The 23,497-nt window shown below is 47.0% G+C and overlaps 1 protein-coding gene across 3 annotated transcripts in view; it reads left to right on the top strand.

Annotated features, from left to right (window-relative positions):
- The window catches only part of LOC146839628 (membrane-spanning 4-domains subfamily A member 15-like), a 111,634-nt gene that overhangs the window by 46,855 nt on the left and 41,282 nt on the right, over positions 1-23,497 (top strand). For 2 of the 3 annotated variants that reach the window (XM_085651713.1, XM_085651715.1), the window contains exons 3-4: positions 12,320-12,439; positions 16,842-16,898. In XM_085651713.1, the coding sequence (XP_085507839.1) occupies positions 12,320-12,439; positions 16,842-16,898 (177 nt within the window). The remainder of the gene's footprint in view (positions 1-12,319; positions 12,440-16,841; positions 16,899-23,497) is intronic. The other variant, XM_085651716.1, reaches the window with a different exon arrangement.

Genomic DNA, 23,497 nt, shown 5'->3' with positions numbered 1-23,497 from the left:
GCATACATGTATACATGTTTGTGTTCGGCCCCTGCAGTCCACAGGGTATTTTTATTTTGATGCCCCATGGACTGACTCTTCTCATTTCGTGGCGCTTCACACACGTTTATGAATCCCAACTACCGTCCCTGTGTCCTCCCTCGATGTGTGTTTGCATTGTGCGCCGCCGGGACATACCGTCTGCAGTGGGGACATTTCCCTCGCACTATATCCAGGCATGTCTCATGCTTTTTAATGTAGAATCCAAACCTGCTTCTTTTGTTAGCTTTCGTCCAGGAGGGATGCTTTAGGGCACAAATCTTCTGCACAAAAATGGGCCTGGTAAGTTTCAGCTGATGCTGCCAGCGTGAGTCATGTCCGAAGAATCACACGTTTAGAACCGATTCCCCTTAGAAGGAAACTTAGAAGTGAAGAACTGTAGCCTCATTTTTAGGTCTCGCCTGAGTCAGCGCTTTAGCGCTGCTCTGGCGAGAGCTATAGAAAACGGGGATCTGGAAGTGCAAACAGTGCTTTTCAGGCCCCCAACTACAGTGCATGTGCGCCGGTCGCGCGCACCATTTGTCAGCCTGAAAAGCACTGCCTGATCACTTTCGCGGCCGCTTTGATGTCCTCAGTGAGCCGCCCGGCCACTGTGAACATCAAAGCGCCCGCGAAATGAATTACTTTCACTTTAACGTTCGCACCTACTTGTTTATTTAGGTCTTGTGCCCTGGCGATAACCTCTTTGGGCACCAGAGTCTGCGTTTTCATACCCAGCTCGACGCTGGATGTTTGTTATTCTGGAGATTACACCGGTTAGGCAGTGTTACTCTGAGGACTGGATGACTTGCCAGGATTCGTGAAGTCTGAGTCAAAACGGGGCTCTTAAAACTAGAGTCCCCTACAACGACGTTAAAGAGAGAAAATGGCGATAATAATAATGTGATGTGCTGCTTAAAGTAAGTATTAACCACTGTGCAGCTTTACCGATGGATCTCCCCATTAGAGGCACAAGCAGATACATACCTTGAATGTATGAAAGGAAGCGGCTGGAATTTCACTATCTAAAGACGGCGCTATTTTTCCCACAGCTTTATTTTGGGTGTGGGAACAAAAGACACACAAGATGGCATTAGCATTACATATCCATATACTTATAGCCAATCACAGTAGACATCATGGGCACACATAATCCATCGGGCTCATATAAGGAGCCCCGCAGCTAGCCCCCCAAGTCCATCCGTACATCACCCATGCGCCCCATACCAGAGGGTGCGCAGACGGCGCTATTTTAAAAGATAACTTTGTCAGCTATCTTCCAGACACCTCTCAAAGCTGTTACGAAATTGCATACATCCTTGTTCCTTCTTTCTGACTGACCTAAGGCCTTTCATATTGGGAATATTGCAAACGTTTGCGGTTTTTGTTCCCCTGCTTTGGGCCGCGAACAAGCATAGAATCGCTTTTGACTGCGCCCCAAACGCCACCGAGCGCAGCATCTATACATCAAACACAATCCGGACCGTATGCGAGCCGCCGGGATTGTTCTGGGGCTCAAGGGATTAGGTGGGGGAGGGGTCATCCTTTAGGTATTTGCGCCTCTCTGCTTGCTTTTTGAATGGTTTCTTTTTTCACAAATAGCCGAAGCAGAACTCTGATATATCTCTAACTTCAAGAAAGCCGACCTGAAACTGCCATCCACAACCTTCAAATCACCCTGGACTTTCATAGTAGGAAATTGAAACCTACAGTGTGGTGCTGGACAGGCAGCCTCTAGCTTTGCCCTGCATTTATTCTTCCTCGTGTCTTGCACAGACAATATTGATTGGATCTCTGTTCTTCATTTCACACGCTTTGCTGGTCCGTGAATTCACTACCCTTAGGGTTAAAATATATATATATATTCACATATATACACAAACACCATTTATTCAGCACCAAGATACCCTTTGCGGTGAACGTGCGCTTCACAAATACACGTTATATATAATTCAGAATTATTCTTGATTTCAGTCAAATAGCTGTCGAAGCTTAGGAAAATTCGAATAACATGGCTGACTTATTTTTGACATATGGTGCCAAAAGCACATTGTGCCCACTCTAATGCCCCTCAGCTGGCTACACGTGAAAGTAAAATCACATTTCTAGATAATTGGAATGGTATGTCAACCCTTCCCCACAGCCATCGCTCTAAGAATGTCTTCTCTATAAAATGGCTCATAATTTACAGTGAACCTCTCTCAATTTCCTATTCCTGACCAGATACAAGCACTTTGGAAGAAGAACATGTCAAACCCGTGGGACAACCTTCAAAGTCCCTCCTTGTAGCTCCTTAAACTCGAAGTAGGCTACCTACAAATTGGGAGAGATGTGTAAACTCCACTCTTACCAGAGCTGGATCCTCCAGCGCTCTGACCAAACCTCTACATGCGCCCATCTAGATTTAGACTAGAAGAAGGCTTTACTTTAGTCTCTGAATGGACAAGCTAGGCTGTTTTAAAACTTCAAGACTTCCAGACAGTTTTGCCACAACTTACCCTTTTTTCTCATCCTCCACTTTTAGAGCCATAAATTGAGCAGACTCAGCCATTGCTTGGCAAACCTACAAGTAAATAAATAGGCTTCGTCCTCTTTTAAGAAGCAGTTTCTCTATTAAGGTAAGGGAGGGCCATACGGAGCTGCTCTAAATGGCCTGTCTTATCACCTGAGCTAATTCCGGTGTTTAATGAATAGATCTTTGTATTTCTTGGTAAATCTGGTTGTGTATCATTTGAATTATTTACTAATCTCTGCAAACCCTGTATGTTTCCTCCTATCCCGTGTAATTTTCAGACTTAATCTGATGGAGGCGTCCATGTAGCTGACCAGCAGTGAAATTAGCGGTTCATTATTGGAGTTGTTTGGGGTGGGGGGGATGTTGCATTCCGATGGAACGCCCTCGCATCATGACAACAATCCCTTTTTAGGTCTCGCCTGAGCCAGCGCTTTAGCGCTGCTCTGGCGAGAGCTATAGAAAACGGGGATTTGGAAGTGCAAACGAGTGCTTTCCAGGCCCCCAACTACAGTGCATGTGCGCCGGGCGTGCGCACCATTTGGTAGCCTGCGTGTACATTTCGCGGGCGCTTTGATGTTCTCAGTGAGCCGCGCGGGCAATGAGAACATCAAAGCGCCCGCGAAAGTGCACACATTTGCCACCCCCTCCCTCATCCCACTTCCTGCTTGTTTCACAATGTTTTTTTTCTTTCTCAGTATTTTCTTTGGTTCTCTCTGTAGCGCTCTCTTCTTAGCTCTTAGTCTGCCTCTCCCTCTCCCTGTCTCTTTCTCCCTGCCTGGCTCTGTCTTTGTTTTGCTTTCTCTCTTTGTCTGCCTCCCGTTCTCTCCCTAACTTTCTCTCATCTTTCTCTAGCCATCTGTCACTCTCTCGCTCTCTTCTTGTCTCTCCACCTTTCTTTCTCTGCCACTTCCTGTCTGTCTTCTCTCTCCCTCTCTCTGTATCTCTGTCTATTTTTGTCCTGTGACTTTTTTTTCTTCCTATCTTTCATTTTTCTCTTGCTCTCTCTGTCTGTCTCTATCGTTATCTCCCCCCCCCCCTTATCTGGATTTCCTAATTTCTGTCCCTGATTTTCTTTCTATCTACCTCTCTCTCTCCCCCCCATTTATTTCCCTCTCTTCCAGGCATCCAGTTCTGGGTGTTCTTAATGTCCTGGACAAACTAAGAATGTTCGGTAATAAGTATTATTTTTGGGGTGCACGTGTAGTGAAAAACTTCTGACACAAACTGATGTCAGTGACATGGGCAGTAACTGCAGAGCGTTCAGTGCTTATTTTGTGTGCCCTTCCCACTGGAAAGCTTTGCTTGTGAGCAGTCACCCGGTTTTGATGTTGGTGTTGCATGCTTCTCAAGCATTCTGCTGGATCTGCAGGACAGGAGTGTTTTTCGGGGTGCCACTGTTTGCTCTCTGCTTGTTGTAGATACCAGCCGATGTGTGGCATTGGCCACTAAATAACATTCATTCAGAACTCTGCATCATCGTATAACGCGTCTGTCCTTCATGTACCAGCCTGCTCACATTGGGTCTGAGGCTTTCTCCTTGCACTTGTATCAAATATCATTTTCTATGGGCTTCCAGAGAATGGTTGTCACTGGCTGAAGTTCTTTCCTTACTGACTCTCGGTGGCCATTGGTAAAGCTCTGGTATTAATACACGCAGTTGCGCTCTTTATTCCAGGCCAGAAGGTCCCAGCAGCAGGTTCCTTTGATAAGAGGCGGCATGAGATGGCACCAGCACAGACGACATTTATTCGGAGCACAGAACCATGTGCCATCCGCTGGATTAACGGACAGACAAACAATACAATGCATATCTACCCTAACCACAAAAGGGCTACCAAATATTGTGATCCAAGGATGTCCTGTGCAATCACTGGCACCGCCTTAGAAGGGGGCGTCCCTGCTGCAGCAGTCTTTGTTTAAGGTGCAGCGTGTGGTCTGAGCACCACTCAGCAGGTCACAAGCCCTTTGCGCCTCTAAAGGTGGATACGTATCTATCAGAAGGATGGCATCATATTAATGTCAACATTTCACTCCGTTTGCAGTCGGTTACTTTGGGCCAGACGAGAGCGACCAGTCTGATCCCAGGTACATAGCGCTCAAACGCTGCTGGAAGGCTGTTAGGAGCTGTAGCTCATCGATGTTTGTCTGCATTTAAACAGCTGCTCTTGTCTCAAGTACTTTCTGACCCTTGTTAAACTCAAAACGATGATACTTCGGACAGCAGCGAGGTGCCAAGTTTGCTCTTATCCTAATTTTACAAAGCAGGAGTTGTAGCATAACATTTTTAACTGCAGCTCTGACCGCAGCGCCACATCCTCTGCCTCTAAATGTCACAGCACAAGAGACCTGAAACACAGTGTGAGGTGAGGATTGTGACATAATGACCCCTCTGCCCCACATTTCTCAGGGCCTTACTTTATTCATTTCGGAAGTGGGAATCACCCCAATACCCCTCCCCCTCTCTCTATCTCTCTCTTCTCTCCCTCTCTCTCTTTCTCACTCTTTCCCTTTCTCCCTCCTCTCTCTTTCTCTCTCTCTCCCTCCCTCTTTCTTTCTCTTTCTCTCCTCCCCCTCTCTCTCCTCATTCTCTCTCTCTCTCTCTCTTTCTCTTTCTCAGTCTTTCCCACCCTCTCTTGCTCTCTCTCTCTTTCACTCTTTCACTCTCTCCTCTCTATTTCTCTTTCTCTGTCTCTCTCTCCCCTCCCGCTCTCTCTTTATCTCTCCTCTCTCTCTCTCCCCCCTGTTTCTATCTCTCTCCCTCTCTCTTTCTCTCTCTCTCTCTCCCCCTCTCTCTTTCTCTCTCTTTCACTCTTTCTAACCCTCTCGCTCTCCAACATACACTCCACATAATACCACTCAGTGCCACATAATTACATACCACATATTTACACTCTACTCAATGCAACATAAATACACCCCGAAATCACTCAGTGCCACACAATTACAAGCCACATAATTACACTCTACTCAAATGCAATATAAATACACTCCACAAAATACCACTCAGTACCACAAAATTACACACCACATAATTACACTCTACTCAATGCAACATAAATACACTCAACATAATACCACTCAGAACCACATAATTACACGTCACATAATTACTGTATTCAATGCAACATACATGCACTCCACATACCACTCAATACTACATAATTCAACGTCACATAATTACTCTCTACTTAATGCAACATAAATACACTCCGCATAATACCACTTTGTGCCACATAATAACATAATTGCACTGAACTCAATACAACATAAATGCACGCCTTTGGGTCAAGTCGCGCTATATAAAAAAGCAACAAAAAAAAACTTTTGCAATGCAATAGGTCTCGCATTACTGAATGTTTGCGCTACTGGTGTTGCATTATTATTAGCAATGCCAATAGCTCAAACTTTTATAATTCGAGACCTATTGCATTGCAAATGCTTGTTATCTTAAGACAGCTGAGTGACAGGCGCGGAGCTCCTTGTGATACTGCGCAGTCTCGTTGGAAGACCGCAGCTTAAGGACACACGGTGTCGGCAAACACAGCATAAAGACATTGACAGGAGCCATTCATTCATTCATTCATGATGGACTTCAGCCAATTCTATTGAAAGTATCACAAACCTAACCAGCCACATGAAATGCACATCTCGCGCCCAAGGGCGCAGTCTTATTCCAGGGCAGTCTCAGTGGTCTGTTGTGATCACTGTGACTTTGAGATATGGAGCTTTCTCTTCACACATTAGCCTTAGATCCACAGCCCACAAATATCACACATGTGCCTATCGGGCCTCGAGATCTTTGTGACCCTGAATAGCAGCTTCTGCTCTCAGAGGGCAGGACCTGCCTACTATGTGCAGTGAAAAAGAAACAAGCATTTGCAGTGCATGAGATCGCGCATTTGCGAGAGTTTGAGCTATTGGCATTGTACTTATGTGTTTCGAAAACCTGCAAGCTGTGCGTAAACACTTACTTTGTACTTATGAACCTTGCTTGAGAAGCAAGGCTGGCAGTAACTGTGCCTCTTTTACTGCCAGCCTTGCTTTTTAAACAAGGACTATAAGTACAAAGTGCGTGTCTAAGCACTGCTTGCAGGTTTTCAAAACACATAAATAAAAGCCATTGTCATTTACAATGCCAATGGCTCAAACTCTCACAAATACGAGACCTGTTGCATTGCAAATGCTTGTTTTACTCTGATTTCGCTAAAACCGAGCTAAAAGAGATCAGCTTTACAGGAGTTTCGAGTTACCCTGCTGTCCCGCAGCCGCTGGAGTGGTGGTGTCACATGGAGCCCAAGTCTGGCTGTCATGTTTCCTCTGCTACTATTGATCTGAGAACCCGAGTTTTCAGTTTCACAGAATGAGTTTTTGCTTGCCGGGGACTCAAATTTATGACAGAAGCTAAAAAACGACTCCCGGGCAAATGAGCAGACCTACACTACAATTAAAGAGGAACACAGTGATTAAGGCCGGACGTTCTACCACGTGACTACATCTTAAAACGTGTTAGACTAAGAACTCAAAAACTAAAAGTATATTCTTCCGGGGACTTTGTGACATGGTTTTAAAAATTTTTTTTTAAAAAAATACTAAAAACAAAACAAAAGACAAGACGAAATAAGTAATTTATGAACGCAAGTTTTATAATTGTTTTTATATTAAATGTGGATTGTAATCATTTTTATTAATTATGCAATAAATTGAATTGAAATTGAATTGATTGAGTTTTAAATACTTCTTGAACCATCCATCCATCCCAGCCTCCCTCCCACCCCAGCCCACTCTTGCTTCACAGCAGCATCGCCATGAGAGCCTGTGGGGAGCGGCCAAACGGGTTTATTCTGAAGTAAGGCAATGTCCTGATTATTGGGGTTCCATTCTGATGCTCTTCTTTGAGGAGGTTGCTGTTGAGTTTAAGGACATGTTTCTGCAGCACTTGATGCCCAGGTCTCCACCGAGATGGCTTTCCTTGTGCGACAAGGAACAATGTGCTTTCCATTTGAAGCAATGTCCATGTTTGACCTGCAGCCACTCGGAATGGCGTGGCACTGTATATCATTGTAGATCTCATCCTTCAGATCATTGATTCTGCTCTCTGTTTGAATTGTCTTCGGGAGTGCCTGCGTCTACACATTTGACTGATCTTTTCTCATCTACTTTCAAGATGGTTTCTCTAGCTAGGTTTAATGTCTATATTTCATATCTGGATAGTGGCTAATGTTTTCCAATTCCCATTTTTCCCATTGAGGTTGTTCTCTAATGTTTCTCCTGTTGAACATTGTCTGCCAGTCACTGTAACAGTCAAGAGGGATGTCATGGAATGTTTGAAGCCTCTTGCATGTGGTGTCTTCTGAATTGTTTTGGGAGTGTTGTCTGTGGAGATTGAACAGGAAGGGTCTGAGGTTGGATCGCTGTTGCATGCCTGCAAACTTGGAATGGGGTATTGAGAATTCTTTTCATACAGCTGTTCATCAAAAGGTGCTTTCTGTCAGGTACTTAACTCCACTGGATTCAGTAATATCAAAAGGCCTGGCTTATTTTCTCCCCATTCTTAACACTTAGTTGTTGCTTTTTGTGAGCTTTTCCGGATTTCTTAAATATTTTTCTATCAGAGGCAGAACTGAAGAGTTTGACAAGGCATATCCCTACTTTGAGTCACAGTAGCAAAACTGCAAGCTTGGATATACCATAATCTCCTGGCACTTCACCACTTGGATATTCCATCATGTCCTGGCACTTCACCACTTGAATATACCATCCTCTCCTGGCACTTCACCACTTGGATATTCCATCATGTCCTGGCACTTCACCACTTGGATATACCATCCTCCCCTGGCACTTCACCGCTTGGATATTCCATCATTTCCTGACACTTCACCACTTGGATATTCCATCATGTCTTGGCACTTCACCACTTGATTATACCATCCTCTCCTGGCACTTCACCACTTGGATATACCATAATCTCCTGGCACTTCACCACTTGGATATTCCATCATGTCCTGGCACTTCACCACTTGATTATACCATCCTCTCCTGGCACTTCACCACTTGGATATTCCATCATGCCCTGGCACTTCACCACTTGGATATACCATCCTCTCCTGGCACTTCACTTGGATATTCCATCATGTCCTGGCACTTCACCACTTGGATATACCATCCTCCCCTGGCACTTCACCAGTTGGATATTCCATCATTTCCTGACACTTCACCACTTGGATATTCCATCATGTCTTGGCACTTCACCACTTGATTATACCATCCTCTCCTGGCACTTCACCACTTGGATATTCCATCATGTCCTGGCACTTCACCACTTAGCTCTACCATCCTGTCCTGGCCCTTCACCACTTGGATATTCCATTATCTCCTGGCACTTCACCACTTGGATATTCCATCATTTCCTGGCACTTCACCACTTGATAATACCATCCTCTCCTGGCACTTTACCAATGTATGTGTACGAATGGAATACTTCATCCCTTGTTTGCTTCTCAGTGTTGCCTGTTTCTTTTATTCGTGGTTGGTCGGAAAGATAGTGAGTGAATTTCTGATGTCGTTTGGCTATTAACTTGCTGTCATGGTTAGGCATAAGTGATGCCAGTAGGTTGTGAAGGACCTCAGCCTCCTCCTCTTTCTGGCACAGGGAAAAAGGAACGCTTAGATGGAAGACTATTACTATGTTGGGTATCCCTTTTAAGTACCTCAACCAGCTCTGGTCTAAGGTGATAAAATAACCTAAATCTGAGTCACCAATGAGTGAGTTTGTAAGCTTCTTTAAAATTAACAATAATGTGAATTGTGTTTCAGATGGATATTCCTACCTGCAAATTCTCCACCTGTTCAACAATCCCAAGCACAAAAGGTGCATATGCTTGCAATACGTTTAACTAATGGCCATCGCTCTGGGTAGTATTCCAACCCATCGTCCTTTGCCCATTATATCACCTCAGGATGGACCCAGCCATATGCAAATCAGTCTGGACCCTCTCTCGTATGCCCTCATTACCAACACTCACTTCACTCAGGCTCAGTATTCCTGTCTCTCTGATGTGCTTCTCCACTACCAAAGTTGCTGACTCAGCGTGCTCCAAGTTTCTTTCTCGCTGTGTTTCTACCTTGGTCTCATGTTGCTCTTGCTTGAGTGCTGATTTCAGATTCTCCCAGCACACACTTTCTGACCTGCTTTCTCCTTTATTTCCCCCTAACACATAATCTTTTTTTTTTAAAAGGTTTTTTTAGTTCTTTTTCTTTTTTTGAGGGTGGGGAACTCCAAGCAGCAAATTGATGATGGTCGCTGTGCCTTTATTAAAAAAAAACGAAGGGCTGTTGTCCTATTTCCTAAAGGAGCACCCTCTTTATGCATCTGTGGCCTGCTCTTCCCTTGTTTCGCTCTTTTTCGCACACTCTTACTGCTCCTCTGACTGGAGTTCTTTCATCTCTTTGTGCACAAACTACCTATCCCTCTTTATCTTCCCTTCTATCTATTCTGTGCAGCTTTATCCCCTAGCTATTCACCATGTTACATAATTACACTACACACCACACAATTGCAACCCACATAATTCCACAACTAACAATTCCAATTCAACCCACATAACTACACTCTGAAACACATACATCCACTCCACTCAAAACCAAACACATGGGTAAAAAAAATATTGTAATTTACAACGCCAATAGCTCTAACTCTAGCAAATGCAAGACCTATTGCATTGCAAATGGGAAACAACCTTTACAACGCCGTCATTACATCGCACTACCTTTACATAGCGGTCATTACATCACAACTTCCTTTGCATTGAATGTCATTACAACGCAGCCATTACATTGCATGTCACTGCAACGCAATTACAATGCATGTCACTACAAAGCAGGCATTACATCGCAAGTCATTACAATGCATACCATTACAATGCATAGTACTCTTACACTATCCAACAATTACCCTACTGTTACACTCACTGGAGTTAGAATAGTAATTTCTACTCCTGCACTATCCAACGCTTACCCTACTGTTGCACTCACTGGAGTTAGAATAGTAATTATTACCCGTATACTATCCAAAACTTACCTTAAATGCGATGTAATGGTATGCATTGTAATGGTATGCGTTGTAAAGGTATAATGCGATGTAATGGAATGCATTGTAAAGGTAGTTTCTGAAAATGCGATGTAATGGCTTCCGATGTAATAGAATGCGTTGTAAAGGATGTTGCAATGTAAAAACTGCGTTGTAAAGGCATGCATTGTAAATGTATGCGTTGTAACGTCATGCATTCATTGCAAATGCTTAGTTGCTTTTGCAAACAGTGATTTGGATGGTTTGAGTTAAGATGTTTAGTTCGTATAGTTCTGCCCAGACAAATGATCCCTGGTGCAGTCTTCTTGTAGCAACAGTGCTCCCAGAGCAGGTGGGCCCAGCACGTGCCTCGGCCAACCACAGAGCACAGCACCTGAGCCCTGATATAACCCACTCTCTTTCATCACATAAGGTAAGGTCTGAGACAATGTCTCAGAAGAAAAAAAATAACAACTATAACATTGAGAAAGGGCCATTGACAAAAACCCTCATCTGGCTTAAAACAAGAGTAATGCTCTTGCATGAAGAATAGAGGACAGCTCCTCCTATGAGACCATAATTTGTTTAAATCCAAGTAGAACTCCTGATCAATGCTATGTCTCATGTACACCCAGAGTAAAGTCCTAAAATGAGACCCAGATAAGTTTATAATCGAAGTAGAGCTTCTACAACACGATCATTCCATTCAGGCTGTCTCACACATCTCTCTTGTGGAGATACTGGTGAGCATTTGCAGGAACCATTAGTAAAGCATGTCTGACTCATGCAGCTGTCCCCTCTGAGCGCAGTGATTTGCTGCTCTGTATAGCTGACGGTCAGTGCCTTGTTTAAACCATAAAGAAGGAACACTTCACCAGAAGGGAGATCCATTGGTACATACCAACCACCTCTAAGGTCCCTGGCAGCTTTGTCACTCTTAGCTCACCATCAGGTGGTATATGTAGAACTGAAACGTAGCACAGAACTCCTGCAGGTAGCTCGGGGACCCCTTGTTTCAGGCTGCAAGTGAAGACGGGGATTCTGGGTTCCACTGCCATGCCAGCTTCTTGCGCCTCGATTGGTAGGCAGGCAGTTGTCCACCTATGTGACCATGCAAGAGAGAGAGAGACTTGAGCTGGTTTTGCAGTATGATATGCTGTTTGAAGGACACTAGTGTGTGCTGAAATACACTACTTGGCACAAGCCAGCATGTTCATAGTAGTCATCAGTCTCAAGCCATAGCAATACTCAAAAGCAATCATGGAAGCTGAGATATTAAGGCCATCATATCACGTGCACGTCTTTACCATTCACCACTCTAAAATGTTAAGATCCACAAAATATATTGGCCTGATGCCTAATGTGAAAGCTACTTATTGGCTTTGCCAATGCTTGTTTCAAGTAGTAGGTGAAGAGAGCTGGCCCAAAAAAAGCCATTAGTAAGGTGCTCTTATCCCAAGCTCCTCTTGGTGCATTGCTCATAATAAATGGTTTCGGTTGAGCCAGACTTAAAAAGGACAGATGGTTGTTGTAGTCTTTTTTTTCTTTCCGTGTTTACTGTGACCTAAGAAAGAAGTAGGAGCATGGGCGGGGCCATATCGTAAACAGTGAGGTTGATGGAAAGGTGAGTAAGGGAAAAATGAAGTGTAAGGAGGATGAAGGGTAAAGGAATGCCCATGTAGGATGCCTCACCCTTACTGTGTGCATTATTTATGCTTCAGGTGGTACAGATGACAGTTGGTGCTATACACATCATCTTTGGAGGCCTCCTACGCGCTGCTTTTGTTGGTCAAACCAGCATCACGCTGCTGTCAAAAGTGACCACCTGGGCCGGAGTCCTGGTGAGTAGGCATTTCACATACTTATCACCTGGTTGGGTTCCTGTTACAGCTGAATTATTTGCTAGTTATGGATTTTGCTGGTTTGTTTCATGTATGTTATTTCAGGTTTTTGCAAGTGCTCTAGCACCAACACTTGACCTCTAGGTGCTGGAATATAACATTGAGACTATAATGCACAATAAACGGGAATGCCTGGACAGCCTGTCTGTGGATGTAAAGAGGTTGGGAAGAAGGATTAAGGAATGTGAGAATTCACCTGTTGTAGGACTGACCTGTAGAATGTTCTCCATGTCAAAATGGCATTAATACTTGGGATTAGAAGCATTAACTAGTCCTACTAGGATAGTGTGAGTACAGGACCAATCCCCCTGCATCGAATGCCCAGTGGTGAGTGGGTGGAGATGGTGGACTCCCTTAGCCTTCTCATCGTTCACTCTCATCTCTTTGAACTTCACCCCCATGACCATTAGGACCCAGTGATGCTGCTGAGAGGCATGGGAAGTGGGACCCTGTTAGAAGCTTCTCCGATGTAATGTCTGTGCCATATAATGTGATGCACCGGCATGCAGGGGCATTCATGATAAATAGTTTGTAGAAGAAGCAAAAGATTAGAGCAGTCATGACTGCTTCACTTTTTCATTTTTTAGAAAATGATGCAAGATTCCACTCTGAATCAGTAAGCGACAGCTATGCTGTGCGGATTTCTGAAGTGCATGGCTACCACCCGAAGCCTTCCCAGCGCTACCTGTGCAAGAGGCTACCTTCCTTTGGGCCACAGAATCAAGGACCAGATGCGAAGCTTTTTTCAGCTCACAAAACGGCCCGATTTGAGAATAGGAGCATTTGTGACCTGAAAAAAGCATTTTAAATGTACAAAGACCTACTTGCGATTCGGTAAGCTATTACCAAATCATCGATGCCCCTGCGCCGAAGGGCACCCGCAGATCCAGGCTTGGATCCGTATCGGTGCCAGTTGATCTTACCCGACCGATCCCATTGATGATGCCCCCGGCGCCGACTGTGGCCCCGGTCGACACCGTCTCCATCCTCACCCCTGAGATGGAGTCGGAGTTGGACCAATGTCGAATTCAACGCCGGATGTTACTTTTGTTCCCCTGTTCATCCCTGGTGTTTTCTCAGAATGTGGTGTTGAGGACTGGTAGGGGTCGCTGGACCCTTTAGCAGACTAGCTTGCCGGACTGGAGAGAAGACCTGGGTGACGCCATTGAGCTTGACACTTCTTCTGACCTTGGCATGCTTTCAACCCCTACCGTAGCTACAGAAGAAGGAGCGTCTTAGGCGGTGGTGGTGCGAAGGGCAGCCAACATTTTGGGCCTGACAGAGGTGCTTCAACCTGCGGCTCTCTCTTTGGAACCCCTCCTGCCCTTCAATGAAGCCCTCATTGACGTCCTTCTGGGCATCTAGTGCAGGCCCAGCACAGGGGCTGCTCTTTAAAGGGCGACTACCTGATGCCACCGTTCGGCCCCTGGCGACCCAGTTTTCCTCTCCCAACATCCTTCCCCTGAGAGCTTGTTAGTCCAAGCCTCTTCTTCAAAAGGTGCATTCCCTTTTGCTCCCCCAGATAGGGAATCCAAGAAGCTGGATCACCTTGGGAAGCGTATGTTCTCTTCCTCTAGCTTGGCACTGTTGTGTGAATACCGCTTGCCTCTTGGGCCAATACTCCCATACCATCTAGGATACAGTCGCGCCGGTGCTGCCTCAGTGCCCGTAGGAGGCCCTGGCCATTCTATCCCAGGCAGATGGGAGAGATGCAAGCTGCCCATCCTCTGCGTGGCCGTCGACATGGGACCCAGTGACCCCTCGTTGTCTGGGAACCAGCGGGCGGGCCAGTCCACCATGTCTCTCCCACCGTAGCCTCCAAACCCTCCTAGTCTGACATTTCAGGCCCATCAACAGCCAGTGGGCGGCAGGATTCGCCACACCTCCCCGACTAGCACTCCATCACATCAGACCTGTGGGTTTTGCAAATAGTCCAAATAGGCTACACCCTCCCCTTATAGACTACCCCTTCCACCATGCCACTGACTGTCATGTCGGAGGATCATTTGGCGCTTCTCCGCCAGGAAGTTTCAGCTCTCTGGCCCAAAGGAGATCTCGAGAGGGTATCTGCGCCAGAAGTAGGTAGTGGTTGCTACTCCCGCTACTTTCTGGTGCCCAAGAAGTACAAAGACCTGCATCCTATTTTAGACCTATGGGCCCTTAACTGCTTCCTCCTGAAGTTTAAAATGCTCACAATGGCTCAGGTCCTCTCTGCCCTCGATCTCAGAGACTGGATGGTGGAATTGGAAATGCGGGGCGCCTATTTCCACATCCCCATCTTGCCAGCCCACAGACATATAATGTCATCTTGGCAGCCAGGCATCCCTTGACGAAAACAGTATACACCTGTAGATGGAACAAGTTTGTGGCATGGTGCCCAGCAAAGGCTGTGGATCCCCTTTCTGCCCCTCTTTCGGGAGTTCTCTTGTATATACTTTCTTTGGCCCAGCAGGTCTCTGCCATGGACACTCTTAAAGGCTATCTTGCTGCTATTCCTGCTTTCCGTTCGGCTACCAGATCAGCCTTCTTTATTCAAGTGCCGTATGGTACAAAGATTCTTTAAGGGCATTATTCATCTCTTTCCACCATCTCCTTTCATAATGCCCCAGTGGGACTTGAACCTTGTTTTAACTTTTCTTATGTGTGCTCCCTTTGAGCCTCTTCACAGCTGTCCTCTCAGGCTCCTAACCCTGAAAACTGCCTTCCTTGTTGCCATCACCTCTGCGCATACAGACAACGTGGCGCTTCGGACGAGGCCCTCATTCCTTCCTAAAGTGGTTACACCTTTTCACATAGGACAAACCATCAATTTGCCTACCTTCTTCTCTACTCCGCACCCTTCCAAAGAGAAGGAGAGACTCTCCGTCTGGACCCAAAATGTGCTCTGTCCTTCTATCTTGACCGCACAAAAGATTTTCGGGTGGATGATCACCTCTTCATAGACTATGTCGGTGCCAAGAAAGGCCAAGCCGTTCAAAAGCGTACCATCTGTCAATGGGTTGTCCTTTGTATTAAAATTTGTTACGCCTTAGCGAAAAAGGAACCTCGAGTGGGGCTGCTTGCTCACTCCGCTACGGCTACTGTAGCAACCACTGCTTTGACATGTGGAGCCCCACTTCTTGACATCTGCCAAGCGGCCACGTGGGCATCCTTGCACACGTTCACCAGACATTACTGCCTGGACATCCAAGTCCGGAGGGATGGCTGTTTTGCCCGTTCTGCCCTCCAGGACTTTCTGGTGTGAACTTTGTGTGCAGACCCTCCTCCCGGGTTGGTATTGCTGGGGTATCTATTCTAAAGGTATGGATTCTATAACTGACTGTCTCTTTCAGATGAACAAGTTACTTACCTTTGGTAATGATGTATCTGTAAGAGACATAGGTTAGTTATATATTCCTTACCGACCCGCCAAACCTCCCCGCTCTGAGAACTGACTTCTAGGGATAGCGACTCCCTTGCAGGGCCCTAGTTGTTGTGCACCAGTGGTCAGTGTCTTTCATGGCTCTGCGCTTCTGGTGTGGAAAGTCATGTTAGAACTGACGTCAGTGCGCAGGGGCAGCATCTAAGTAGACACCGCAACATCATACCAACGACCCCGGCGCCAAAGACGGACGTGGAGTTGACCAACGCCACCCATCGACGCGCAGGGCTACTGCTAAGAGAAAATTCTGCGGATCCAGTCTGATGCCTGGGGGAAATTCCAAAGGGAAGAAATCTAAAACTAACCTATGTCTCTTACAGATTCATTGTTACCGAAGGTAAGTAACTTGTTCTTCTAGCTTGGTCTAGCTTGGTCTGTTTTCTAGGTAGGATTTCATTATGACCTGACCTTAAGATGGTATTTGTTTATTATACTCGCGAGGTTATGGTGCAGATTCGTTTATTGTTGTTTTTTTATTTAGCTAGCGACTATGAATGTTTCAATGACTGTTTCAATGTATTTTGTGTATTATTTGGTAGAATACTTATATGATGATCCAAATATTTAAGTTGAATTTCATCGAAAGGATGGGGGCACGCTATTCTGCATGTCTCTGTTGCTACCATTTCAGAAAAGTCGACTGCATTGCGTGCTGCGCATACTGTCAGTGGTGAAAAAGTTATCTCCCTTGTCCAGAAATGTGGTATTTGTCTCACCTCAGTCTGGAAACTCCCAGGCTGTCATGTAAGGTGTTATGTTCTTTTAAAATATATCCTTGTGCTATGAGAGGCGGATGGGTGCTTTGTACATGCGGCTCAAAGTTAGCTAAGCGGCATGGAGTGGGGTGGGCAGAAATGCCACAGTCATCAGTACTTGTTCATTATGACTGATTACTAACTGTCCTTTTCTTCCCTTGAACAGTTCATAGTCAGTGGAGTTTTTTCAGTTTTTGCCCATAAGGGCAGTTCACATAACCATGTAAGTATTGTTGAGACCCGAAAGCGAGGGCATAAGAAAGTATATACCAGCTTTCCATCTTTTTAACTGATTGACACATATGCACATTTCCTCCCTTACACGCGCATACACCCTTATACTTTCTTGAACGCACCTTTACGCACACACACAAATGCTTTTCAGAGGGGGCATTCATTTAGCAGATATACACTAAACCTCAATATAATATGAATTGAAAAGTGGGATAGGGGTGTCCAGCAAATGTCCGGCAATAAAGTGGACTCACATAACACCATTTGCATATTGCTGTCTCCAGTGATTATGAAAGAAGAAAGGGGTTTGGAGGCACCTCAGACATTTATAATAGGGGTCTTTAATATATAAATTGTCTTTTTACTTGTATTCTGTCAATGTTTTCATAAATAAAATCCCCCTAAAAATGTGTATAATGTTCTCTTCATTTGAAGGCATATCATGAGGACAGAACCACTTTGAAATGTCACTTTATACAGGCTTCATGAGTCTATATTAAATAACAATCATACTGTGATGAAAAAGCAGTGAACACATGTTTCGCAGCCACAGACACTTTGTCAAGGCTGGCAGAGGTTAACAAAGAGAGGAATACTGCTCCCTGAATGGCAACTGAACAATATAGGACAAAGAACACTTCATGTTCCTGTGCATCATAAAACAAATATCTACCCAACTTAACTGAGCTGACACAAAGAGGGTATTGTAATTCTAAAGGATTGTTAAACTATAAGGAAACCAATGACAAGGCCCTGCAGGATGATTAGGATAAGTTTCTCTTGGGAGGCAGAGCAGAAAAAGGTAAAAAAACATTTATTATTCTTTATCACACATTGGTAATTTTTGAAATACCTCCCTTTTTTTCATACATAAAGCTTGATCACCTCTCATTCTGACTACTCCTCTAGGGGACTGACTATATATCACTTCCTCATTCTAACTCCACCTCCATTGGAGAGACTGTACCCTACTTCCTCAGTCTAACTCCATCTCCATTGGAGAGACTGCACCTTACTTCCTCATTCTAACTCCTCCCCCATGGTGGGAACTAGGCATCTCTTCCTATCCTGACTCCTCCTCCATTGGACAGACTATAGATCACTTCCCATTCTGACTAATCCTGTATTGGAGGGACAATGCATCACTTCCTATTCTATTTTTGCTTCCAGTGGAGAGACGTGCACATCTCTTTCTATTATAACGCTATCTCCGTTGTAGAGCTGTACATTACTTCTTCATTCTACCACCACCTCCATGGTAAGGAAAAGGCATCACTTCCCATTCTGACTCCATCGCCATTGGAGAGACTAGATATCCCGCCCCATTCTGACTCCACCTCCATTGGAGAAACTATATAGATCACTCCCCATTCTGACTCCACCTCCATTGGAGAGACTATAGATCACTTCCCATTCTGACCACCTCCATTGGATAGACTATAGATCACTCCTCATTCTGACTCCACCTCCATTGGAGAGACTATAGATCACTTCCCATTCTGACTCCACCTCCATTGGATAGACTATAGATCACTTCCCATTTTGACTCCTCTTCCATTATAGAGACTATTGATCCTGTTCAATTCTGAATCCACCCCCTTTGGAGAGACTAGAGATCCCGTCCCATTGTGACTTCACCTCCATCGGAGAACCTATAGATCCCATTCCATTCTGACACCAGCTCTATTGGAGAAACTGTAAATCCCGTCCCATTCTGAGTCCACCTCCATTGGAGAACTGTACATTACTTTCTTCTGCTGTCTTCAATTCCATTTGAGGGGCTACACATCACTTCCCATTTTGACCCCACCTTTATTTTAACTCCTCCACCAGGGGAAAGTATACATAGCACTTTCAATTCTGACTGCACCTCCATCAGAGATGCTAAATACCTTCTGATTCTAGCCCCCTCTCTGGCTGAGAGACACTCATCACTCACACTCTTATACTCCTTCCAAGTGGGCAACAGTTCACACTGCTGCTGTGCCTCCATCCAAATGACCCTGCATCACTTTTCTTTGTAATGAAGGCTCTCACTTTTCCTTTTTTACTGATCTTTACACATAAATCAGGGCAGAAAATCACTTTTCTAGTCTGTATTTACTTACACAAATAAGCAGTACGCAGGCTAGGCTTTGTTCCACTAAGCTTCTACGCCAACGGGTGTGTAGACTGTCAACATCAGAAGAGTAAAAGAAAATGGACGTGTCATGGTCTCTAACTGTTCCGATGTCCTGCCCACACAGCACCCTTCAGCTCTACTGGAAAAGGAGCCCATACAGCACACATGAGCTCCACTGAACAAGAAGCCCACACAGCACACATGAGCTCCACTGAACAAGGAGCCTACACAGCACCCTTCAGCTCTACCGAACAAGGAGCACAAACAGCACCCTTCAGCTCCACCGGACAAAGAGCCCATACATCACCCATCAGTGCCACCAGAAGAGGAGCCCATACAGCTCCCTTCAAATCCACCGAACAAGGAGCCCACACAACACCCTTAAGCTCCACCGGATGAGGAGCCCACGCAGCACCCTCCAGCTCCACTGGGCAAGGAGACCACACACCACCCTTAAGCTCCACCGGACGAGAAGCCACGCGCACCCTACAGCTCCACTGGACGAGGAGCTCACATAGCACCCTTCAGCTCCACCGTACGAGGAGCCCACACAGCACCCTTCAGCACCACTGGACAAGTATAGCCCATAGAACACCCTTCAGCTCCACCAAACAAGGAGCCCTTACATCACCCTTTAGCTGCACCAGAGAAGGAGCTATACGGCACCCTTCAGCTCCACCGGCCAAGAAGCCCATGCAGCACCCTTCAGCTACAGTGGACGAGGAGCCCATACAGCACCCTTCAGCTCCACCAGACAAGGAGATCATATAGCACTCTTCAGCTCCACTGAAGAATGAGCCCTTACAGCACCCTTTAGCAACACCAGACAAGGTGCCCACACGGCACCCTTCAACTTCACCGGACGAGGAGCCCACACAGCACCCTTCAGCTCCACTGGACGAGGAGCCCAAACAGCACCCTTCAGCACCACTGGATGAGGAGCCCATACGGCACCCTTCAGCTCCACTGGACGAGGAACCCATATGGCATCCTTCAGCTTTACTGGATAAGGAGCCCACGCTGCACCCTTTATCTCCACTGAACGAGGCGCCCATACATCATCCTTCAGCTCTACTGGACAAGCAGCGCACACAGCACCCTTCGGCTCCACTGGACAAGGAGCCCATACAGCACACTTCAGCTCCTCTGAACAAGGAGCCCGTACAGCACTCTTCAGCTCCACTGAGCAAGGAGCCCATACAGCACCCTTCAGTACCCTTGAAAAAGGAGCCCATACAGCACCCTTTAGCTCCACCGGACAAGAAGCCCATATGGCACCCTTTAGTTCCACCGGACAAGGAGCCCACACAGCACCCTTCAGCTCCACCGGACGAGGAGCCCACACTGCGCTCTTCAGCTCCACCGGACGAGGAGCCCACACAGCACCCTTCAGCACCACTGGACAAGTAGCCTATACAGCACCCTTCAGCTCCACTGGACGAGGAGCCCATACAGCACCCTTTAGCGCCACTGGACAAGGAGCTCATACAGCACCCGTCAGCTCCACTGAACAAGGAGGGACCATATGGCACCCTTCAGCTCCATTGAACGAGGAGCCCATACAGCACCCTTCAGCTCCACCTCACAAGGAACCCATAGGGCGCCCTTCAGCTCCACAGGACGGGAAGCCAACACAGCCCCCTTCAGCTCCACCGGACGAGGATCTCACACAGCATCCTTCAGCTCTACTGGATGAGGAGCCCACACAGCACCCTTCAGCTCTACTGGACAAGCAGCCCATACAGCACCGTTCAGCTCCAGTGGACAAGGAGTCCATATGGCAGCCTTCAGCTCCACTGAACAAGGAGGGACCATATGACACCTTTCAGCTCCACTGAAAAAGGAGCCCATACAGCACCCTTCAGCTTCACTGGACAAGGATCCTATAAAGCACACTTCAGCTCCTCTGAACAAGGAGCCCGTACAGCACTCTTCAGCTCCACTGAGCAAGGAGCCCATACAGCACCCCTCAGTACCCCTGAACAAGGAGCCCATACAGCACCCTTTAGCTCCACCGGACAAGGTGCACATACAGCACACTTTAGCTGCACCAAACAAGTAGCCTATGCAGCACCCTTCAGCTCCACCAGAGAAGAAGCCCATACAGCATCCTTCAGCTCCACTGGACGAGGAGCCCATACACCATCCTTCAGTTCCACTGGACTAGGAGCCCATACAGCACCCTTAAGCTCCCCCAGACAAGGAGCCCATATAGCACCCTTCACTTCCACCAGACAAGGAGCCCATGCAGCACCCTTCAGCTCCACTGGATGGGGAGCCCATAAGGCACCCTTTAGCTACACCATACCAGGTGCCCACGCAGCACCCTTCTGCTCCACTGGACAAGGAGCCCATACAGCGCCCTTCAGCTCCGACAGACAAGGAGCCCATACAGCACCCTTCAGCTCCACTGAAGAATGAGTCCTTACAGCACCCTTTAGCTACACCAGACAAGGAGCCCATAGGCACCCTTTAGCTCCACCGGACAAGGAGCCCACACAGCACCCTTCAGCTCCACCGGACGAGGAGCCCACACAGCACTCTTCAGCTCCACCGGACGAGGAGCCCACACAGCACACTTCAGCACCACTGGACAAGTAACCCATACAGCACCCTTCAGCTCCACTGGACGAGGAGCCGGTACAGCACCCTTCAGCGCCACTGGACAAGGAGCCCATACAGCACCCTTCAGCTCCAGTGGACAAGGAGCCCATACGACAGCCTTCAGCTCCACTGAACAAGGAGGGACCATATGGCACCCTTCAGCTCCACTGAACGAGGAGCCCATACAGCACCCTTCAGCTCCACCTCACAAGGAACCCATAAGGCACTCTTCAGCTCCACAGGACGAGGAGCCAACACAGCACTCTTCAGCTCCACCGCACGAGGAACCCACAGAGCACCCTTCAGCTCCACTGGACGAGGAGCCCACATAGCACCCTTCAGCTCTACTGGAAAAGCAGCCCACACAGCACCCTTCAGCTCCACTGAACAAGGAGCTCATATGGCACCCTTCAGCTCCACTGAATATGGAGCCCATACAGCACCCCTCAGCTCCACAGGACGAGGTGTCCATACAGCACGCTTCAGCTGTACTGGACAAGGAGCCCGTACAGCACCCTTCAGCTCCACTGAACAAGGAGCCCATACAGCACTCTTCAGCTCCATCGAACAAGGAGCCCATACAGCACCCTTTAGCGTTACCAGACAAGGAGCCCATACAGCACCCTTCAGCTCCACCAGACAAGGAGCCCATACAGCACCCTTCAGCACCCTTCAGCTCCACCAGACAAGGAGCCCATACAGCAGCCTTCAGCTCCTCTGGACGAGGAGCCCATACAGCACCCTTCAGCTCCACTGGACAAGGAGCCCATACAGCACCCTTTAGCGTCACCAGACAAGGAGCCCATACAGCACCCCTCAGCTCCACCGGACGAGGGGTCCATACAGCATGCTTCAGCTGTACTGGACTAGCAGCCCTCACAGCACCCTTCAGCTGCACTGGACAAGGAGCCCGTACAGCACCCTTCAGCTCCATCGGACAAGGAGGCCATACAGCACCCTTCAGCTCCATCGGACAAGGAGGCCATACAGCACCCTTCAGCTCCACCAGACAAGGAGTCCGTACAGTACCCTTCAGCTCCACCAGACAAGGAGTCCGTACAGTACCCTTCAGCTCCACCAGACAAGGAGCCCATACAGCACCCTTCAGCTCCACCAGACAAGGAGCCCATACAGCACCCTTCAGCTCCACTGGACAAGGAGCTCTACGGCACCATTTAGTTCCACCAGACAAGGAGCCCATACAGCACCCTTTAGCTACTGCAGACAAGGACCCCTACAGCACCCTCTAGTTCCACCGAACGAGGAGCCCTTACAGCACCCTTCAGCTCCATTGGATATGAATGCTGCTCCGGTTTGACATTTGTAAATGAGCGTCAGGTTAATGAGTTTTTTTTCCCGTTTGCCTTCACGGGTGGGGCGGATCAGCAGTTTGCAACGAATGACTTGGTTGCCTTCTCAGACCCGTTTTTATCTCAGACCAGAAGCCGGGTCTCCGCAGCAGGAGGCAGCTCACACTCCTGTGCAGGAGCTCTTAGCCATCCCCCTCAATCCTAACGTTTGCAGTGCTTGGACACCTGTAGGTTTAGTTACTGTAACAGTTATTATACGGTGTGTTTAACACGAGTGCTATGAAAAAAACATAGTTGTTTATGAATTGGTAGCGCAGACCAGAAACCCCTCAGGGATCCTCGCGCGCATATAAATAAACAAAAAACATTATATTTATTCATTTATATATTCCCAGATTGAAATTTGAATGATTGGAAATGAATCCTGCTGATGATAAGCACGTAATTCTGGCTGTATAAGGACCACAATGAAATACCAAATAACCCGGAGCCTTATTTGTAAATACCCTTTTGTCTGCAGTGAAACTCACAGGCGTTGACCCTCCCCGCCCC

Source organism: Triturus cristatus, chromosome 4_1 (genome assembly GCF_964204655.1).
Source record: "Triturus cristatus chromosome 4_1, aTriCri1.1, whole genome shotgun sequence".
In the NCBI taxonomy this organism is placed as follows: domain Eukaryota; kingdom Metazoa; phylum Chordata; class Amphibia; order Caudata; family Salamandridae; genus Triturus; species Triturus cristatus.
The sequence above is the reverse complement of the archived record's forward strand: the minus strand, read 5'-3'. Positions and strand labels throughout refer to the sequence as shown.